Source organism: Cucurbita pepo, chromosome LG20 (assembly GCF_002806865.2).
Source record: "Cucurbita pepo subsp. pepo cultivar mu-cu-16 chromosome LG20, ASM280686v2, whole genome shotgun sequence".
Lineage (NCBI taxonomy): Eukaryota > Viridiplantae > Streptophyta > Magnoliopsida > Cucurbitales > Cucurbitaceae > Cucurbita > Cucurbita pepo.
This window is the reverse complement of record NC_036657.1, coordinates 6,613,226-6,634,820: the sequence shown is the minus strand read 5'-3', so window position 1 is coordinate 6,634,820 and position 21,595 is coordinate 6,613,226. Positions and strand designations below refer to the sequence as shown.

The window sequence follows — 21,595 nt, the reverse complement described above, 5'->3', positions numbered from 1 at the left end:
GGAAAGTACAAATAACAATATCTGTTAGTGGTAGACTTCAACAACCTCTGGTTTGTAGACCCATTTTAAAACCCCTTTTAAAGGGGCTTTCGTTTAAGAAAATAGAGAAGGGAAATAACTTTTGGAAACCCAAGTTTAACCAAGTTTTTCATAATTAAATGGTATGAATTTAATTTTTATAGATTCTTTGAGAAAAACTTTTAACTTTGTTCATCGAAGTTGAAATGAGTGAAGTGGAAAACATATGAAAATGGGATGAGTTATGCTCAATAATAGAATTTAATATGTGCTAGTATCATATGTTAAAATAAATATGGGTCTCCCAATGGATATCCTACTTTTTCGAGGCCATATGAGTACTTAGTAGTTGGCAGTCACAAGGATAGCTCCCTCTTAGAACTTGACACGACGTTATGGATCTGTTCACCAATAATCTTTTGTGGATAAAAATTCGGTATTGATCAAATTTATTCCACGATGACCCTAGCAAATCATTCAGTATTAGAACTAAAACGATGTAGCGCCTCATAATTCTAAGATACACAGGATCACGACATAGGCGTAAATAAAGTGGTTAACTAATTTACCTTAAGGATCCTATACTCAACCATAAGGATCAGATGTACCCTAAGCAACTTTGTGGTCAAATGTCACACCTATTGGATTGATATGGCAACTCTAGAGGGAGAATAGGGTTTTAAATAAAAAAGTATTTAAATATGCTTAATTTTCATAATTATCCAACTTTTTAGATCCATTATAACTCTATTCAAAACAATAAATAATTATGAAAGGCTTAGAATATGGAATAAATCACGATATTAATTTCACAGTTCAATAGGGAAGAGTAAGAAAATTTAACATTGTATCCCTTACACTGGTTCGATCAAACTCGACTTACTCCACTCACCAAGTACCTAGAGAATTTTGAAAAGAATCTTACTTGACTCCTTCCAAGATCAGAGTAAAATTGCTACAAACTCTTTTTACGAGTTTAAAAGCAAACTCAATACTTTATAAGACTCAAGATCAAACCGTTATAGTTGTTGAAATTTTAAATAGCTGAGGTCAAGAGTAGATTTACCATTTGAATACTCAAAACAATATACTCAAAATATAATATAACTCTCTCTAAAGAAGATTAAAAAATAAAAAGCCAAAGTTTGTAGAATCAAACACAGAAACTTTAGAAAAGTATAGAATTCAAGAAAGGAAAAACTTTTGCATAAATTAGGACGAGTTTAAAAAGGAAGATGGAGTAGCAAAAATCATCGTATAAATGGTATATTTCATGAAATTATGTTGTTGTGAACATATCTAAAAAGATATATGGTGTAGGAGAGGAAGTTAGTGTTTGTTTCCGCTTGCGAAACCATTTTCCATCATTAAACTCTATCTATGTTGCGTTAGGTAAGATGTTTGGAACTGAATTTGGTTTATAGGGCACCAAATTGGGGACTCAAAATCTCATTCCCAACTTTCATTCTTCATTCTTCATTCTTCATTCTTCGTTCTTCATTCTTCATTCTTCATTCCTCATTCCTCATTCTCGTTCTCATTTTCAGCCAATTTTGACACCTCTTATTCCTAAGTAATAATAAATTTTTAGCGCCCAATAGTCCAGTTAGTGACCATGGGCGACAACCATGAAACACAAAGTTGGCTATTTGTGAAACAAGTTGTCGAAGGACGATGGTTTTCAGTGTTCACCTCTTTTCCGATCATGATCGGTTGCGGTTCACCTTACTTGTTCGGAACATACTCCAAACTCTTAAAAACAAAATTTGACTACAATCAAACTCAACTTAATACCTTGGGATTTGCTAAAGATCTCGGCTCCAACCTCGGAGTTTTTGCCGGGCTTTTCGCCGAGGTGGCTCCTCCGTGGATGCTTTTCCTTGTGGGGATATCCTCCAATTTCTTCAGCTACTTTATGATTTGGCTCTCCGTTTCTAGCTACGTCCCAAAACCCCATTTATGGCTAATGTTTGTTTACATCTATATTACTTCTAATTCACAGAACTTCCCCAACACCGCCGTTATGGTCACTAGCGTTGGAAATTTTCCTGATCAACGCGGTATCATTTTGGGCCTTCTCAAGGGTTTCGTTGGCCTCGGTGGTGCCATCCTAACTCAAATTAATTTAGCAATCCACGGCAACCAAAATTCTATCGATCTTCTCCTCCTTCTTTCATGGCTACCCTCCATTGTATGTTTCTTGTGTTTTCTTCCAATTCGGACAATCAAAGCTCGAAAGCATCCACAGGAGCTCAAAGTGTTCTACCACTTGCTTTACGTGTCCATAGCGATAGCGGTGTTCCTCTTGTTTCTCACCATAACCCAGAGAAACATTGCTTTCTCTCAGGCTGGTTATGCCGGTGGCGTCGCGGTCATCATCGTCTTAATTTGTCTGCCCCTTCTGATAGCTATTAAAGAAGAACTTTTTCTCTTCAAACTCGGTAAACAAACCATGAATCCTTCTGTTGTTGTTTCGATTCCCCGTGAACAACTTAAGGAAATTTCAAAAATTTCTTTGCCGAGTGTCTCAAATGTATGTAAGGAGCCGCAAAGAGGAGAAGATTTCAGCATCTTGCAAGCTCTTCTAAGCAAAGATATGGCTCTTATTTTCATAGCAACGGTTTCTGCATGTGGGTCGTCCGTTGCAGCCATTGACAATCTTGGGCAGATCGCCGAGTCACTTAAATATCCAAATCATTCCATAAGTATTTTGGTTTCATGGATTTCCATATTCAATTTCTTTGGTCGAGTCTTCTCCGGTTTCATCTCTGAAACCCTTATGACCAAATACAAATTACCCCGCCCTTTCCTGTTCGGTCTTACCCAAGTTTTCACCTGCATCGGCTTGCTCTCCATCGCATTCCCTTATATAAATTCAGTCTATGTAGCTTCGTTGATCATTGGGTTTGGCCTTGGAGCCCAAACTCCATTGATATTCGCCATAATCTCTGATCTCTTCGGCCTCAAACATTACTCGACACTGCTCAACTGTGGGCAACTGGCTGTCCCACTTGGATCTTATATAATGAATGTGGAAGTAATAGGGAGGTTTTACGATGCAGAAGCCACTAAAATTGGAAATGTGAAGAACGGGAAGGGCCTAACTTGCACTGGAACTCATTGCTTTAGTGAATCGTTCATGATTTTGGCTGCAGTGACCTTGTTTGGAGCGATGGCTTCATTGGTGCTAGCTTATAGAACTCGAGACTTCTACAAAGGAGATGTATATAAGAAATACAGAGATGACATGGAGGTTAAGCATTCGAACGTAGAATTATATTCTTCCGATGATAAGAACAATGAACACAAAATGAAAACTCATGATCAAAGTAAATAAGAGAAACTACTCAACAAAAGCATACCTACTTTAGGACATTCTACTTTAGTTTTAGCCTTTTGATTTTGTGTGGTTGATGTTTCATTCTTTTATAAGGATTTCTTTAATAGGTGACCATTTATAAATTTATTATCAAGAAAGTTGCATGACTAGTAAAACAAATTGTGGACATGGGAGAAGGGAGTTTGAAATTTAATGGTTTTGGAACATTAGTGGTTGATATATTTAATATCAACTATCTTTTTATTTCTTACCATTGACATACTTTACATTTGATATGCCATATATATGCCATATACAAAATCGAGACGGTCACTCTTGACTTAGAATGAAAATCGACTCGATAATTTCTATAATTTAAAAATAATAGTTAATCAAATAGATTTTTATATAATTCAACAAAAATTTACAAAAAGTAGGTTGTGGAAATCATTAACAAACATATCAAAAACAAAGTATACATTCAAAACATAAAATATCTAAATCATGACTTACATCTATGTTCTACCGTGACTCGTTTTCTGAAACTTCAAATCAAAAATTGCAAGAGGACTGACAAATAGATATCGAATGTACCATTTGAGATTTAATTAAACAAAATACAAATCAAGTACCAAAAAGACTGACGCCCTAGGAAAAGCCTCCTTCATGGCCACATAACTCCCACAAATTTTCCACCTAGACTAATAAATCAACTATCACCTAAAAAACGAAAAAGGTAATATCTTGTGGGTATAAATAAACTCAATAAGTAATCTACTTATAAGTTCTTAATTGCATCCATGACTTAGTTAGCTATCATTGGCTTTCGTCTAAAATCTAGGAAGTTCAGACCTAAGTTGTACAACTTTTGGGAGTTCCTGAAGTACCTAAGGTAGTTTCCATGCATGCCATAAACCAAAATGTGGTTTAGAGGAAGTTCACGTAACCTGGTGTCGTAGGATCTCCTGAAGGGCCTAATTGAGCTTTAGAGTGAACAACTTACTTAACTAGCTTACATTTCTTAGGAAGTAAATTATGGGTATCCTAAATTGAAGAGGAGCAACCTCATCAAACATAATAACATGAAGGATGGTATGGCATCATCAATCTTGAACATCATTTATGAAAAGGATAGTTGGTAACCTTCCACAAACCATAACGTCACACTAAAATGGAGGAAAGACCTCGTGTGGAGACAAACTACTGAGTCTACCTGTGTTGCCCATTCTCTTGCTTGAGATGGGTTTATGGAAAAAAATCCTATTTAGAGACTCTTAACCATTTCCATACATGATAAAAGCATTAACACTAAACAACCTCAATGCACTACCTCTATGACCAAACTGAGTCAAACTCAATAGTACTCATCATGAAGCTACCACTAAACATGGTATTTTTAGGTCTATTTGTGTCCCTTAGTATTAATAATTTCCTAGAGGGAATATGAAGTGGTCTTGGCTCTAGTGATATCATTCACCACTGCTAATAGGCAAGATAAGCTTTCCAAGTTCTCCTACATGCTATAATTGTAAACTAGGTACTTGTATTAAGGACTTTTTGGACTAATTCATGGGATTAATTATAATCTAGGTGCACTGAAGTTCAGTTCTTTAAGCATAACTCACGATCCATTGGCCTTTGATTCACTGAAAATGTCCTAACATGATAATTGTGACATAACTCTTGTTCTAGTGCTCTAATCTTATCATAATTTTCTTATTCAAGTTTGTGCAAGGATTTAAATTTTGAAATCCTATTATTAGTGTTTTAACTAAAATCAAAGTTTCTAACATAGCAAAAATCTTCTTATATAGCTTAAAACTTTTAGTTCTCATCATGGAAGAATGTAGTCTTTTGACACTATTCTTCTAACATGCAAATCAATATGCTGAGTTTAGCATTCTAATTATGCACTCTAGCTATTTAAAATAATCATGCTCATAAGCTATCCTATCCCAACAATTCCTAATAATAACAACTTATGGGTCATTTTGTCCTTGGGCCCATTATGGGTCTTGATTGGTCTTAACACAATACGTGGAAAAGAAAGAAAAGTTGGAAAGTTGGGAGAAGTAGAAGAGAAGAAAGAAAGAGTGGCCAGAGTACTCACCGGACCACCGCCGGAATTCGCCCTCAACCTTGATGTAGTTTCATGGACCTCTATCTTGGAGTTCTAGTGAGGTTCAAGAGGTCGGAGTCCCATTTCTTCCGTCAACAAACCGAGAAGGTCCGTGAGGTGAGTTATTGGTATTCTTCAGATCCAAGACCACCATTTGCGACTCGTGAATATGTTCATATAGGAGGATTGCTCTACAAGATCAGTGAAGAAACTTGCCCGGGAAATGTGACTGATATCGATATTTCGAGGTCTCTTTCCAAGAACTATAAGGAGGCGAACGACCTATTTTTAACTCTCTTATTTTGGTCTATGTTGAAGTAAAGTTTAAGAAAAAAAATATCCAGACCCAGTTTAAATCACGGTCTATAACTTTACCGACGAAACTATATCAGATTTGGATTCTGGATCAAAAGATATGAAAAAAGAGAAAATGGGAAAAAATCTAACCAAAAATTTGATTAGAGAGGGAGGGGGGGAGGGAGCGCAATAGGAGAAACGTGTCGAGACCAAAGAGGGACACGAGTCAAGTTTTGGGTGGAGCCACGATTCGTATGCCACGTGGAGCAATGCAGCTTTGTCCTTTCTGTGACGGTCTGACCCAACCCACTAACTCGAGTAACGATCCACAACCCAGCGAAGCAGTCGACCCGTTGTCTAACCTTAACTGCCATCCAAAACCTAGTCCGTGACTCGCGTGTGAGACCTGCGATTGGAATCCTCTTGGGCACTCGGGGCGCGCGGAAGGTGCGTGTAAGCTCCTTTTAGGCCTGTTCGATTTCTATTTGTCCGATTTTTATCCCGATTCTAATCCTAACCATGTTTTTATGTGAATTAGGACCTTATTGGAGAAAATGAGTATTTTTAGAAATGCTATTTGTGTAGAAACGCTAAATGAAGGGCATGCGTCAATCATGTAAGTCACCGGATTTTTAGGAAGCAATACTCGTAGGGATTGCTTGGAATGCATGCATGCTAGTGAATTTACCTTAGGTGGCAGCTTTCCATGACTGAATTTTAGTAATGTGATTATTACGAGTTTGGATGTAATATGTGAAGCATTATGAGAATCGTCTGAGTGTTGCACTTATGCTTTAAACTTCCGTTATATATGTATGTGTTTAATTCATGGTTAAAGGAAGATGAGAATTTGTGAACTTTGTGCTCCGGAAGCTTGATGGATGTTATCGCTCCGTTGAGCATGTATTTTTTTATTTTACATGAATTATGTATGATGATGCTAGAAAATAGTTGCACGCACACTTAGTTTTCATTATCCAGTATTATGTTAAGTCTAGAGATTTGTGGTTAGAATGACAAGTCATAGAAGCCTAATAAACCACCACGACATACAAACCACCTTAGGAGTACCCTTAGGCTGCAAGTGTATGAACGGTCTCTTAGCTTCATGAGGGACCAGGGATTCCCGATTAGAATCCACTGCTCCTAGCCGTTTTGCATGGGAAACGCGAGCCCATCTCGTACAGACCATTTAGTTGGATGAGATAAGGGAAGGGTAGCCCCTCCCCGATGAGGTGGACTATTATGGATCTAGGGGGTTGCAGCTCACTTCCTAGGTAAGATAGCAAGTAGTCCCATAAGCCATTCTTGAGGTAGCTCCTCGTAGGTCACGAGTCATTCACAGCTTGGCATAAGGGAACTCTTAGAGTTTAAATTAAAGGATAGAGAACCATGACACAATATCTAACACTCAAAAGCATGAATAAATCTGAAATTATTATTACTCAAGAAAGACAATAGAGAGAAAACTGAAATATGAAGTGTTGTACTATAGGTGTATTTTACTAACGGTAAGACTTCTATTTAAACTTAAATAACTTCTATAAAGACTGAACCGATTTGCACCAAACTACTTAACGTGCAACTAATTTATTTGCAGAAATAAAGCTAACAGACTTCTAATAGAAATGAATAACTTGACTAATTCAAACTAGCAATAAGTTACACTAAATTCTGCAGCCTCCGTTAGTGCAAGCTTATTTCTCAATAACTCCGAGAGTCTTACGAAAAACTTCAAACTTCACTTTGACAAGTGCCTTAGTAAATATGTCTGCAACTTGCTTATTAGTATGTATTTTTTGCAATTCAACATCCTGCGATAGCACTTTCTCTCGAACATAATAATAATGAGTTTCAATATGTTTCGAACGAGAATGAAACACCAGATTTCCAGCAAGTTTTATTGCACTTTGATTATCACAATTAATTTGAGTGGGATGATTGAGAGTAGTCACCATTTCTTGAATAAGCCTCCTGAGCCACAAACATTCTTGAGTAGCCATTGTAGCAGCTACATATTTTGTTTCACAACTGCACAAAGCAACAGTGCTTTGCTTTTTACTGCACCATGAAATTGCAGCTGAGCCTACTGTAAAACAAAAACTTGTTGTGGAGCATCTGTCGTTCACGTCACTAGCCCAATCAGCATCCACAAAACTACTTAAGAAAAATGACTTTGATTTCTCATACATGAATCCATAATTTAGAATGTCATTGATGTAACAAAGAATCCTTTTTGCTGCAATTAAATGAGTCTCATGTGGCTTATCCATAAATTGAGACATAACTCCTACTGAAAAGCAATGTCTGGCCTTGTGATAGTTAAATAGAATAAACTACCAACAAGGTGCAGAAAGAATGTAGCATCTTCTCATGACTTCCCTTAATTTCTAGCTAATTTGAGATTTGGTTATATAGGAGTAATTTTATCTGTTGAATTCTCTATACCAAACCGCTGCAATAAACATGCTATATATTCTTTTTTAGAGAGAAAATAACCATCACACTTCTTAGTTTCCAAACCCAGAAAACAATCAGCTTCACCTAATCTTGTCATTTCAAAACGAACAGACAAGACATCTTTGAGACTACTGATACAAGTAGTCCCATAAGCCATTCTTGAGGTAGCTCCTCGTAGGTCACGAGTCATTCACAGCTNATGAGGTGGACTATTATGGACCTAGGGGGTTGCAGCTCACTTCCTAGGTAAGATACCAAGTAGTCCCATAAGCCATTCTTGAGGTAGCTCCTCGTAGGTCACGAGTCATTCACAGCTTGGCATAAGGGAACTCTTAGAGTTTAAATTAAAGGATAGAGAACCATGACACAATATCTAACACTCAAAAGCATGAATAAATCTGAAATTATTATTACTCAANAATATCTAACACTCAAAAGCATGAATAAATCTGAAATTATTACTCAAGAAAGACAATACAGAGAAAACTGAAATATGAAGTGTTGTACTATAGGTGTATTTTACTAACGGTAAGACTTCTATTTAAACTGAAATAACTTCTATAAAGACTGAACCGATTTGCACCAAACTACTTAACGTGCAACTAATTTACTTGCAGAAATAAAGCTAACAGACTCCTAATAGAAACGAATAACTTGACTAATTCAAACTAGCAATAAGTTACACTAAATTCTGCAACCTCCTTTAGTGCAAGCTTATTTCTCAATAACTCCGAGAGCCTTACGAAAAACTTCAAACTTCACTTTGACAAGTGCCTTAGTAAATATGTCTGCAACTTGCTTATTAGTATGTATTTTTTGCAATTCAACATCCTGCGATAGCACTTTCTCTCGAACATAATAATAATGAGTTTCAATATGTTTCGAACGAGAATAAAACACCAGATTTCCAGCAAGTTTTATTGCACTTTGATTATCACAATTAATTTGAGTGGGATGATTGAGAGTAGTCACCATTTCTTGAATAAGCCTCTTGAGCCACAAACATTCTTGAGTAGCCATTGTAGCAGCTACATATTTTGTTTCACAACTGCACAAAGCAACAGTGCTTTGCTTTTTACTGCACCATGAAATTGCAGCTGAGCCTACTGTAAAACAAAAACTTGTTGTGGAGCATCTGTCGTTCACGTCACTAGCCCAATCAGCATCCACAAAACTACTTAAGAAAAATGACTTTGATTTCTCATACATGAATCCATAATTTAGAATGTCATTGATGTAACAAAGAATCCTTTTTGCTGCAATTAAATGAGTCTCATGTGGCTTATCCATAAATTGAGACATAACTCCTACTGAAAAGCAATGTCTGGCCTTGTGATAGTTAAATAGAATAAACTACCAACAAGGTGCAGAAAGAATGTAGCATCTTCTAATGACTTCCCTTAATTTCTAGCTAATTTGAGATTTGGTTATATAGGAGTAATTTTATCTGTTGAATTCTCTATACCAAACCGCTGCAATAAACATGCTATATATTCTTTTTTAGAGAGAAAATAACCATCACACTTCTTAGTTTCCAAACCCAGAAAACAATCAGCTTCACCTAATCTTGTCATTTCAAAACGAACAGACAAGACATCTTTGAGACTACTGATTTCAAAAATATCATCACGAGTAATAATCACGTCATCAACCTAAAGTAAGGGCAGGGTGCATACAGTTGTTTTTTTCTTAACATATAAGCTCGAATCAGCACATGAAGACTTAAAACAACAAAAATTAAGATATTGAGCAATCTTACCAAACCAAGCACGAGGAGCTTGCTCGAGTCCGTACAATGTCTTCTTAAGTCTGCACACATAATCAGGATATTCCTTAGAGGTAAATCCTTGCGGCTGCTCCATAAAAATATCACGATCCAACTCTCCGTAAAAGAAAGCATTTTCCACATCAAGCTGCCATAACTTTCAGCCTTTACTAGCAGCTAAAGAGATGATTGTCCGTAATGATGTCATCCTTGCGACCGAACTAAAAGCCTCATCATAGTCTCGACCATATTGCTGAGAGAACCCACGAGCAACAAGACGAGCTTTGTGTCTATCAATTCTATCATCAGCTTTTTTCTTCAACTTGTAAACCCTCTTACAAGTAATTGAATCGGCATCATGAGACTTGGGTACAAGATCACAGGTGTCATTTTTTTCAAGTGCTGAAATTTGTTCCATCATTGCATTTTCCCATTCTGAAATCCCTTTAGCTTCACTATACAACTTCGGCTCACTTTCCCTTGTATCTCCCATAAAAAAACAAGATAGAACAGAAAATTGTCAACTACAAAATCGGACAAATGATCTCGTGACTTTTTCTGTCTTTGAGGATTTTTTCTTGTGCCAACCTCAATATTTGTAGTGGCTTCTGTATTCTCCTCAGCTTAAATGTCTGTCGCAATTGAAAATTTTCTCTCTCCCTAACGTAGAATCATTAGGAAAGCGTGCAATAGTAGTTGTACTTTTGCTGCCATCTGCATCGTCTTTGTAACATGAAATTTCATCAAACACCACATCACGAGATACAATAACCTTCTTTGTTTCCAAATCCATACCCCACCAACGCTTTCTATGAGTATCATAGCCAACAAAAATTCATTTCTTGTCTTTTGGGTAAAGTTTAGTTCGATTATGTTTCAGTACATGAACATAACAAATAGACCCAAAATTACGAAAATAACTCACTTTGGATTTACGGTGATAAATTAGGTCGAATGGTGATGATTCCGTCCCTGGCCATGGAGGCAGCCATTTACAACATGACAAGCTATTTGAAAAAACGATGCCCATAACTCTCTTGGAAGACTCCTCGCATGCAGCCAAGACAAGCAAACTGATGTATGATGAGCTAACTTGTGCTCAGCCACCCCATTTTGTTACGGGGGTTCTGGACAAGTCAGTTGACCCTGAATCCCATGCTCCTTGGAGTATAACATAAAATCATTTGAAAGAAATTTCCCTCCCTTAGCAGTGCGCAAGCACTAGATTTTCAATTCAAATTCTTTTTCTACAGCATACTTAAACTTGTTAGTGAAAGAATGAGTGATTGAATTGTTGATAAGAAGATTATATTATGAAGAGCAAGAATGATCTATATATATACAAACAATACAAAAAGATATTTAGAAAATCTATCTAAAAATATGCAGAAAATCTGGTAACAAACCAGTAAACGAATAAAAAACTAAATCAAATCAAAATTAAATCAAATCAAAATTAAATCAAATTAAAGCTAAATCTAAATCTTAACTATAAGGAGATTTAATCAAATACAACAATCTAAACAAATACATGATCTTTTAACACTCTTCCTTGTTTAGATGTTGTGGACTCGAAGCTTTTTCCTGAAGATCCATCTTACTCCAATTATCTTTCTATTCAGAGGTCAATTAACCAATTCCCAGGTTTTGTCTTTCTCGATCATCGAAAGCTCCTCCTTTGACACGTGCATCTCATCAACCAAAGCATCTTGTCGTTCATCTTTAGACTCTTCTTGTCGTTCATCTTCAGACTCTTCTTGTCATTCATCTTCAGACTCTTCTAGTCGTTCATCTTCAGACTCTTCTAACATGCTACCAAAGATTAAATTGCTTGGTGCATTAGAAATCTGATTCACCTTCGTCAATTCTTCCCAATTCCATTGCGCATTTCCAATAAAATGAATATCTCGGCTCACAATAACACGACTAGTGTGTGGTTGAAAAACTCTGTAAGTTTTGAATATAGTGCTATACCAAACAAAGATGCCAACTTCTGCCTTTTTGTCGAGCTTGTCAAGCTTATCATGCTTGACCTGTGGAATGTAAGTGAAGCAAAGACCCCCATAGGAACTTTAAAGAAGGTTTGTAACCATATCAAGCTTCAAATGGTGTCAGGTTCTTCACAGATTTTGTTGATATTCGATTTTGCAAGTACACAGCAGTGTTTGCTGCTTCTCCCCAAAAACGTTTTGGAAGATTCTTCTCATGAAGCATGCATCTCGTCATCTCCATTATGAATCTATTCCTCCTTTCACTAACGCCATTCTGTTGAGGAGTGCATGGTGCTGTCAATTGATGTTCGATTCCAGCCTCTTCACAAAACCTGTTAAAAGTTTCCAAAGTGTACTACTTGCCATTATCTGATCTTACAGTCTGAATCAAGCATGCAATTTCATTCTCAACTCTGGCTTTGAATTTCCAAAATACACCCGCAACTTCTGACTTTTGCTTCATAAAGAAGATCCAACACATTCATGTTAGATCAGCAATAAAAATAATGTAATAAAGATTACCATTTAATGATGGTGTTCACTGAGGACCACAAAGATCAGTACGAACCAGCTGCAGTTTTTTCGAGGCTCTCTATGCCTGTTTAGGAAAGGGTTGCCTATGTTGCTTCCAAAAATTACAAGCACCGCAAAGAGGCATGTCATCAACAATGTCAGCGAGTCCTGCCAGTTTCTTTGACTGCATATGAAGCAAACCTCGATGATGAGAGTGCATAAGTCTTTTGTGCCAAATCTCAGCGGCACTAACTCTAGATATAAAGGCCGTCGGATTTAGAGAAAAGATTTTTCCTTTCATTTTGACATTGAACAAGTCTTTGCCACTAGCATCTCTGATCAAGGACTGCTTATTCTCAAACAACACTTTAGAGCCTTTATCAAGTAGCTGACCAAAGCTTAAGAGATTTTGATCAATTTTAGGCACAAATAAAACATCTCGAATAAATTTTGTACCTTCATAGCTTGTTATAGCTACTGTGCCTTTTCCCTTGACTTCCAAGTGTTCATCACTGTCAATCCTCACTCTCTTGACTTCAGTGTCTCTTAATTCCTCAATAAACTGCTTGTCATATGTCATGTGATTTGTGCACCCACTGTCATTCAACCATCTCTCGCTTGATTCTTTGCCTGTGGAACAAGTGACCATAAACAATTGATCTTCTTCTTCTTCTTCTTCTTGATCAACTACATGTGCATCTACTTCTTTCACCTGATCTTTGGCTTTGCAGATCACAACTTCATGTCCAAGTTGATTGCATTTGGAGTAGAAGGTGTTAGGTCTTCTCCAACACTTGTATGGTGGATGACCTTTCTTCTCACAATGGCAGCAAGGTGGATAGGATTTTTTGAAACCTCCTCCTTTTGTCTTCTGATAATTGGCAGATGGATCTCCATTCGTTGATTGATTTTTGAAAATTTTCTTGTTTTTATACCTGCTGTTGTTTTGATGCTTGACATGTAGCACACCTTCAATCACCCCTTCTTGCCGCCTCATAGAACTCCTTTGCTCTTGTGCTTGTAAAGCATTTAAGAGCTCTGTAAGAGAAATCTTTGACAAGTCTTTGGTGTTCTCCAGAGTAGTAATGGTGGCTTCAAACTTCTCTGGAACAGTGACTAGCAGCTTTTCAACGATCCTGGAATCATTTAACACAAAACCAAGCAATCTCACCTTGTTGGCAATGCTGAGAAGTTTGTCAGAGTACTCTTTCACTGAATCCGACTCCTTCATCATCTGCAACTTGAAATCCCTTATCAAATTCAGGACTTTCATTCCACGAATCCTCTCATCTCCTTCATATTCAACCTTGAGGTAATCTCAGATTTCCTTTGCTGTTTTGAGGGACATTATTTGTATGAAGATCATTTGAGATACAGCGGCAAATAGGCAAGCTTTTGCCTTTGATTTTCTCGTCTTCTTTTCCTTCTGTACTTTGATTTGTGCTACAGTAGGATTTGCTGGAAGCGGAGGGACCTCGTAATCCTCTTCTATTAGTTCCCAAATATCCAAAGCCTCTAGATAACTCTCCATACGAACTGCCCACATTTGATTATTGTCTCCATCGAAGACTGGTGGTGCAATAGCTGAAAAACTGGATTCTCCTTCCATTTTGATCTCACCGATCACTTAAGAAAATAGCTCTGATACCAACTGTTAATGAAATAATGAGTGATTGATTGATTGATAAGAAGATTATACTATGAAGTGCAAGAATGCTCTCTCTATATATATAAACAATACAAAAAGATATTTAAAGAATCTACCTAAAAATCGGTAGAAAATCGGTTAACAAACCAGTAAAGAAATAAAAAACTAAATCAAATCAAAACTAAATCAAATCAAAATTAAATCAAATCATAACTAAATCTAACAATTAACTATAGGATATTTAATCAGATACAACAATCTAAACAAATACGTCATCGGTAACAAAACTGAATAAACTTTGAAAAAACTTCACTTTTGTGTTCTAAGAAGTATGCCCAACTGAAACGAGAGAAATCATCCACAAACACCATCACGTACTGAAGGCCGGTATAGCTTGTTGTTCGCGTTGGACCCTAAAGATCAGAATGGATGAATTTCAATACTGTTGAAGCTCTACTCCATGAGCTTGGGAAAGGAAGACGATGAGACTTGCCATATTGTCAGCCTGNTGATGTTCTTTTGTAGATATTTTCTGCAACAACTGAAAAACTCACCTAACCCAAACGAACATGCCAAAACGTTAGCTTGCATTATGACCAATTTTCTTGATATATTCATCTCTAACCGATAAAACATACAAGGTTTCTTTTCTTTTTCCAAAGAACAGGATATCAACAGCAACATGTTTCACATAAGAAAGAATTTGAATATCTTTAGGACCAAAAAGAATATACTCTCCTGAATCTGTTATTTGTGATACAAAAAGCAAGATTTTTCTTCAAACCAGGAACATGATAATTCAACGATGTCTAGAGTATCTACCCGAATTTGTGTGTCATCACATTCAATTAAATTAATTAGAATGATAAATTAATTAGATATTAAATGTGGGTTAAGAAAAATTGATGCTTAATTTTGATTAAATGTTAATTAAAGTAGAAGGGATTAAACTTGTAACCTACAAATGAATGAATGTCTCATTTTGGTGCTGAGAGCATGTAGTTATGATTTGGGTTATTTTAGGGTAACAATGGTTATGTTGAGATGAGGAAGTTTGAGTTTGGCTTCTTGTCCATTAAAATTTACCAAAGCGCACCAAACTATCGAACTGAATTGTTTTTAAAAGAGTGAGGCACTGAATTGCTTGACACCAAGAAAAGATATGGGCAACAAGGGAGGATCAGAAGCTTGGGCTTTCATCAAACAAGTGGTAGCAGGACGATGGTTTAGTGTATTCGCGGGACTGATAATGATGATCGGCAACGGCACCACTTACGTGTTTCCAACGTATTCCAAAGTCATAAAAACTCAATTTGATTACAGCCAAACCCAAATTAACACATTGGGATTCGCCAAAGATCTCGGGTCGAACATCGGAATTATCGCAGGGCTTCTGGCGGAGGTGACTCCAACGTGGGTTCTCTTCATAATTGGGGCATTTCAAAACTTCACCGGCTTCTTCTTGATTTGGGTCTCCATAACTGCCCGGATCGCCAAGCCAAAATTCTGGCAAATGTTCATTCTGGTTTGCTTCAGTACTAATTCTTCAAATTGGGCCAACACTGCCATTATGGTGACGAGCGTGAGAAACTTCCCCGACCGACGAGGGATCATTTTGGGTCTTCTTAAAGGGTATGTGGGTATTGGAGGTGCCATCATAAGCCAACTTTATTTAGCCATTTACGGCCACAATGATCCATCCAATCTGGTTTTTCTTTTCGCATGGCTCCCCTCTCTCCTAATCCTCATCCTTTTCCCCTCAATTCGACCCATCCGTATCCGTAAGCATCCCGATGAACTCAAAGTGTTTTACCAATTACTTTACGTCTCAATTCTTCTGGCCATTTTCATCTTGTTTTTAACCATTGCACAAAAACAAGTGGTTTTCTCTCAAGCTGGGTACGTAGGTGGCGCATCCTTTGTGGTTTGCTTACTATGCGTACCCATTTTAATCGCATGTAGAGAAGAGTTGTTGCTCTACAAACTCAACAAGCAAACCGCTGGTCCTTCTATCCCAGTCTCCATGCTTCACCAAAACCCTCCTACCCTCGCTACCTCTGCCAGTTCGGAAGTCCCCGAGGTTTCGCCCTCGTGTTGCCAAAACATATGGAACAAGCCTGAAAGAGGGGAGGATTTCACCATCTTGCAAGCCGTGTTCAGCAAAGATATGGCTCTTATTTGCTTAGCTACATTTTCTGGATGTGGGTCCTCTCTAGCCGCTATAGATAATCTAGGTCAAGTTGGGGAATCACTTGGCTACCCACAACGAGCCATAGGCATCCTTGTTTCGTGGGTTTCCATATTCAATTTCTTCGGCCGAGTTTTCTCTGGCTTCATCTCAGAAACCCTCATGACCAAATACAAGTTGCCTCGTCCTCTAACCTTTGCTTTTGCCTTTCTCATCACTTGCATTGGCCAGCTTTTCATCGCCTACCCTTTCCCAGGCTCCGTCTACTTAGCTGCCATAATTATTGGGTTTGGATTTGGAGCTCAAAATCCAATGCTATTTGCCGTAATATCTGAGATGTTTGGTCTTAAACGTTACTCGACGCTGTTCAATTGTGGGCAATTGGCAGCCCCACTTGGGTCTTACATACTGAACGTGGATGTTGTCGGGAAGCTGTACGATATGGAAGCTTTACGTGAACATAAACAGATTGCGGGGAGGGGGTTAACTTGCACTGGAGCTCATTGCTTTGGTGGGTCTTTCACAATATTGGCTGCAGCGACATTGTTTGGAGCCCTGGTTATGTTTGTGTTGGCTTACAGGACTCGAGAATTTTACAAAAGGGATGTGTATAAGAACTTTAACGAAGAGATATGGATTCCACAAACTCAAATGGAGTTCTATCACTTAGATAACAAGAAGAGCATTGAGGATTAAATTCAAACCATTTGTCTTACAAACCTTCATGCTCATATTTTGTGAGAGGATGGATTCTTTCTTTGTATCCCACCACCTTTTTGTACTAAATTTTTTTAATTTTCATTTTAATGTAAGTATTCATTTCATTTATGTAGACCAAACTTTTTTTAAAAAAAATTATTTAAAAAATATATAAATATTTAAAAATTCTTAGAGAAACTTCTAAAACGTGAGCTCAGTCTTAAATTGACGGATTTGGTCTTTTTAAAAATTGAACTCTCTAGTTATTGGGCTTTATCTCTGATGATCTCTTAAGATAAAAGTTTCTTGGGAAGATCTTTTTGTGGACAGACATGAAGTATAAAAAAAATGATTTTTCTCCTAATTATAACCACCTTTTTACTAAAATAAAGCTGCAAACAGCTATTACAAACATCATATAACTGGTAAGTGCACAATCATTCATTTAAAATAATTCATAAACAAGGTCATGGACTTAAGTGTTCATAAAATGAAAATAATCTTTAAAACAACATACAAAAATATATATAAAATGAAAATAAATGTCGTAACAACTGTGACAACATCAGGAAAACAAAATAATGTCCTAATCTAACCTAAGGCTACAAAATAGACAAAAATGCAGCTACCCTAACATTGGTTTCATGACCTCCACCCTGACGCGGTTGTCATTTTTATAGGGGTCTTACCTTTACCTAAAATGTAAGAGTAGCACATGGCTTGAGTGTTTTAAGAAATACTCAGTAAATAATCTCACTATTGGGGTCGGGTAATGCAAAACACATGGAACATGATGGGATCTATCCTTTTAATATATCATAACATAATGTGGCATAGCATAACATGACATAACAAAGCATAACATTGAACAATATAGCATAACTTAACATATCATGCATACATACGACACGTGTCGGGGCCACAGGGCACGACTCATCATACATTATGCAATTTATCCAACTAAGTCAATAATAGAGCCACTTACCTGGCTGGCCTATGCCCAAATCACTCAACAATCCTAAAACTTGTTTGAATCGAAGTTCAATTCAACCTATGTAACTCACGACAACATATTAAGACATATGACATACATAAATTACCTAAAAGTATCCGTTCATTTCACATTTAGCTTAAAATATAATTTATATTGGTCATTTATAAGTCATACTAACTTTAAAGGACTCTAATAAGGTCAAAATAGCTTTAGAAGGGCAAAAAACGTACGGAAGGAGGCCAAAAACCTTAATCCAACCCGAATAAGCATATTAGAAGTCGTGGAGCACTGAGTCGATTTGAAGCTAAGCCAAGCTAAAGACAATGGCATGTACAGGTCAAAATTGTGATCGAGTTCGATTTGTGGGACTAGAGTGCACACGAGTTGTAGAACTGAGGCAGGGCAGGAGTGCACGCGATGTGCCATCAAGGAGGTTGAGTCCCAAAGGGGGGTGGACACGAGGCGGTGTGCCAGCAAGGACTTTTGACCCAATGGGGGGTTGATTGAGGGGTCCCACATTGATTGGAGAAGGGAACGAGTGCTAGTGAGTACGCTTGGCCCGAAAGGGGGGTGAATTATAAGATCCCACATCGGTTGGGGAGGAGAACGAAACACTCTTTACAAGGGTGTGGAAACCTCTCCCTAGCAGACATGTTTTAAAAACCTTGATGGGAAACTCGAAAAGGAAAGTCCAAAGGACAATATCTGCTAGCGGTTGCTCGGGCAAACCTCTCCTTAGCAGACGCATTTTAAAAATCTTGAGGGAAAGTTCGAAAAGAAAAGTACAAAGAGGACAATATCGACTAGTGGTGGGTTTAGACGGTTACATTTAAAGGGACAATTGTTTTAAAAAATCGAAGGGAAATAACTTTTGAAAAGCCAAGTTTAGCCAAATTTTTCATAATTATTTGAGCCAAGTTTTTCATGGTTAATTAAATGGTATGAACTTATTTTTTATAGATTTTTTTGTGAAGAACTTTTCAACTTTGATGAAGAAAAAAGTTGAAGTGAGTTGGGTGGAAAACATATGAAAATGGGAAGAACTGAACTTTAATGAATTATGCTCAAGAATAGAACTTAATATGTGCTGGTATCATATGTTAAAATAAACATCGTCTTCCATTAGAGCTCCTACTTTTTCGCCTCCCAAATGGAAGAGAGGCCATATGAGTACTTAATAGTTGTCAGACACAAGGGTCGTTCCCTCTTAGAACTTGACACGACGTTATGGATCTGTTCACCAACTAATCTTTTGTAGATAAAAAATCGACATTGATCAAATTTATTCCACGATGACCTTAGCAAATCATTCAATATTAGAACTAAAACAAGGTAGTGCATCATAATTTTAAGATAAACAGGATCTCCACATAGGCATAAATAAAGTGGCTAACTAATTTATCTTAAGGATCCTATACTAAACCCTAAGGATCTAATGTTCTTCAAGGAACTTTGTGATTTCATATTCATTGGATGGATATGACAACCTAGAAGGTGAATAGGGTTTTAAATAAAAAAAGTATTTAAATAGGTTTAATTTTTCAAATTATCAAGCTTTTTAGATCCATTAAAAATCACAATTACACATCAAGTATGTTCAAAACAATAAATAATTAAGAAAGACTTAGAATATGAAATTAAATCACAATATTAATTTCACAGTTAAACAAAGAAGAGTAAGAGAATATAACACCGTAGTCTTTATATAAGGGTTGGATCAAACTCAAATCTTTCTTTTGACTCTCGATGAGAAACCAGAGGTGAGCAAGTGGGAGTTGAAGTTGAGTTGCTAAAAGATTCACATAGTGATGTTGTAGCAGATACTCAAGAAACTCCTGAGACTCATGCTGTTGGCGAGGAACTCGGTCTACCAATTGGTATCAGAGCTAACGACTGGTATCGATCCTAACAACTGGTATCAGAGCCAGGCGGAAGTCAGAGCCAGGCAAAATTCACCACGATCTGTGAAGATGGAAAGTTCAAAGATTGGAATTGAGAAGTTCGATGGATCCGATTTCGGTTTCTGGAAGATGCAGATTGAAGATTATCTGTACCAGAAAGATCTTCACGAACCTCTGTTGGGGGTGAAGCCGGATACCATGACCACGGAACAGTGGAAGCTCAAGGATCGACAAGCCTTAGGGATGATCCGGTTGACGCTATCCAGAAACGTGGCGTTTAACATCATCAAGGAGAAGACAACGTCAGATCTGATGAAGGCGCTGTCAAATATGTATGAAAAACCGTCGGCTATGAACAAGGTGTATTTGATGCGTAGATTGTTCAATCTACAGATGTCTGAAGGTGGACGTGTTGCGGATCATATAAATGAATTCAATATGATCATAAGTCAACTGGGTTCGGTGGAAATTAATTTCGAAGATGAAATTAAAGCGTTGATTTTGATGTCATCCTTACCCGAGTCATGGGATACTGTTGTTGCCGCAATCAGCAGTTCCCGAGGATCTGATAAACTGAAGTTTGATGAAATTCGAGATGTAGTTCTCAGCGAAAGTATTCGCAAACGGGAAACTGGAGATTCATCAGGCAATGCTCTCAGTGTTGATCGAAGGGGAAGAAGCAAATCAAAGAGCTCAAACAAACATGGGCGTTCAAAATCAAAGAACCGGGGAAAATCTCCAAACAAACCCAACGTAACGTGTTGGAGCTGTGGGGGAAAAGGACACTTTCGGACAGATTGTACAAAGCTAAAGAAGAAGCAGAATCATAAATCTGAAGATGATGATGATTCTATATACACAACAGAAGATGCTGAGGACGTTTTAATCCTTAGTGTGGATAGCCCAGCTGAATCCTGGATTTTGGATTCAGGTGCATCGTTCCATTCGTCTCCAAGTAAGGAATTGTTTCGAAATTTCAAATCAGGAAATTTCGGGAAGGTGTATCTTGCCGACAATAAAACCTTGGAGATTGAAGGAAAGGGAGATGTCTCCATACAAACTCCAGCAGGAAATCAATGGACATTACAAGATGTCAGATACATTCCTGGTCTCAAGAAGAACCTGATCTCTATTGGTCAGTTGGATAGCACAGGCTATGCAGCAGAGTTTGGAAAGAGTTCCTGGAAGATTGTGAAGGGGGCCATGGTTGTTGCGCGTGGCACAAAATCTGGAACCTTATACACTACTGCAGAGTGTATAAACATGACTGCTGCTGCTGAGAGTGCTTCCAATTCAAGTCTATGGCACAATAGACTTGGACATATGAGCGTCAAAGGAATGAAGATGCTGACTGCGAAAGGAGCTTTAGAAGGCTTAAAATCTGTTGATATGGGTCTTTGTGAGAGCTGCGTTATGGGCAAACAGAAACGAGTTAGTTTCACAAAGGCTGCCAGAGAACCGAAGAAAGTGCGGTTGGAAATGGTCCATACAGACGTCTGGGGACCATCTCCAGTTTCATCACTTGGTGGATCAAGGTACTACGTCACCTTCATCGATGACTTCAGCAGGAAGGTATGGGTTTACTTTCTGAAACATAAGTCAGATGTGTTTACCACCTTCAAGAAGTGGAAAGCTGAAGTTGAAAATCAGACCGGCTTGAAGATCAAATGCCTGAGGTCTGAC

At 37.6% G+C, this 21,595-nt stretch overlaps 2 protein-coding genes across 2 annotated transcripts; both read left to right on the top strand.

Moving 5' to 3' along the window:
• Positions 1-1,633: 1,633 nt before the first annotated feature.
• Positions 1,634-3,355, top strand: LOC111783614. The gene has a single exon (XM_023664530.1). The coding sequence runs from the start codon at positions 1,634-1,636 to the stop codon at positions 3,353-3,355; it is 1,722 nt and encodes a 573-aa protein (XP_023520298.1).
• An 11,937-nt stretch (positions 3,356-15,292) lies between these two features.
• On the top strand, positions 15,293-17,014 carry LOC111783613 (protein NUCLEAR FUSION DEFECTIVE 4-like). Its single transcript, XM_023664529.1, has one exon. The coding sequence runs from the start codon at positions 15,293-15,295 to the stop codon at positions 17,012-17,014; it is 1,722 nt and encodes a 573-aa protein (XP_023520297.1).
• Positions 17,015-21,595: the final 4,581 nt, after the last annotated feature.

Excerpts from the sequence above, each read along its gene's own strand:
- LOC111783613 (XM_023664529.1), top strand. The coding sequence starts at position 15,293 with ATGGGCAACAAGGGAGGATCAGAAGCTTGGGCTTTCATCAAACAAGTG.
- LOC111783614 (XM_023664530.1), top strand. The coding sequence starts at position 1,634 with ATGGGCGACAACCATGAAACACAAAGTTGGCTATTTGTGAAACAAGTT.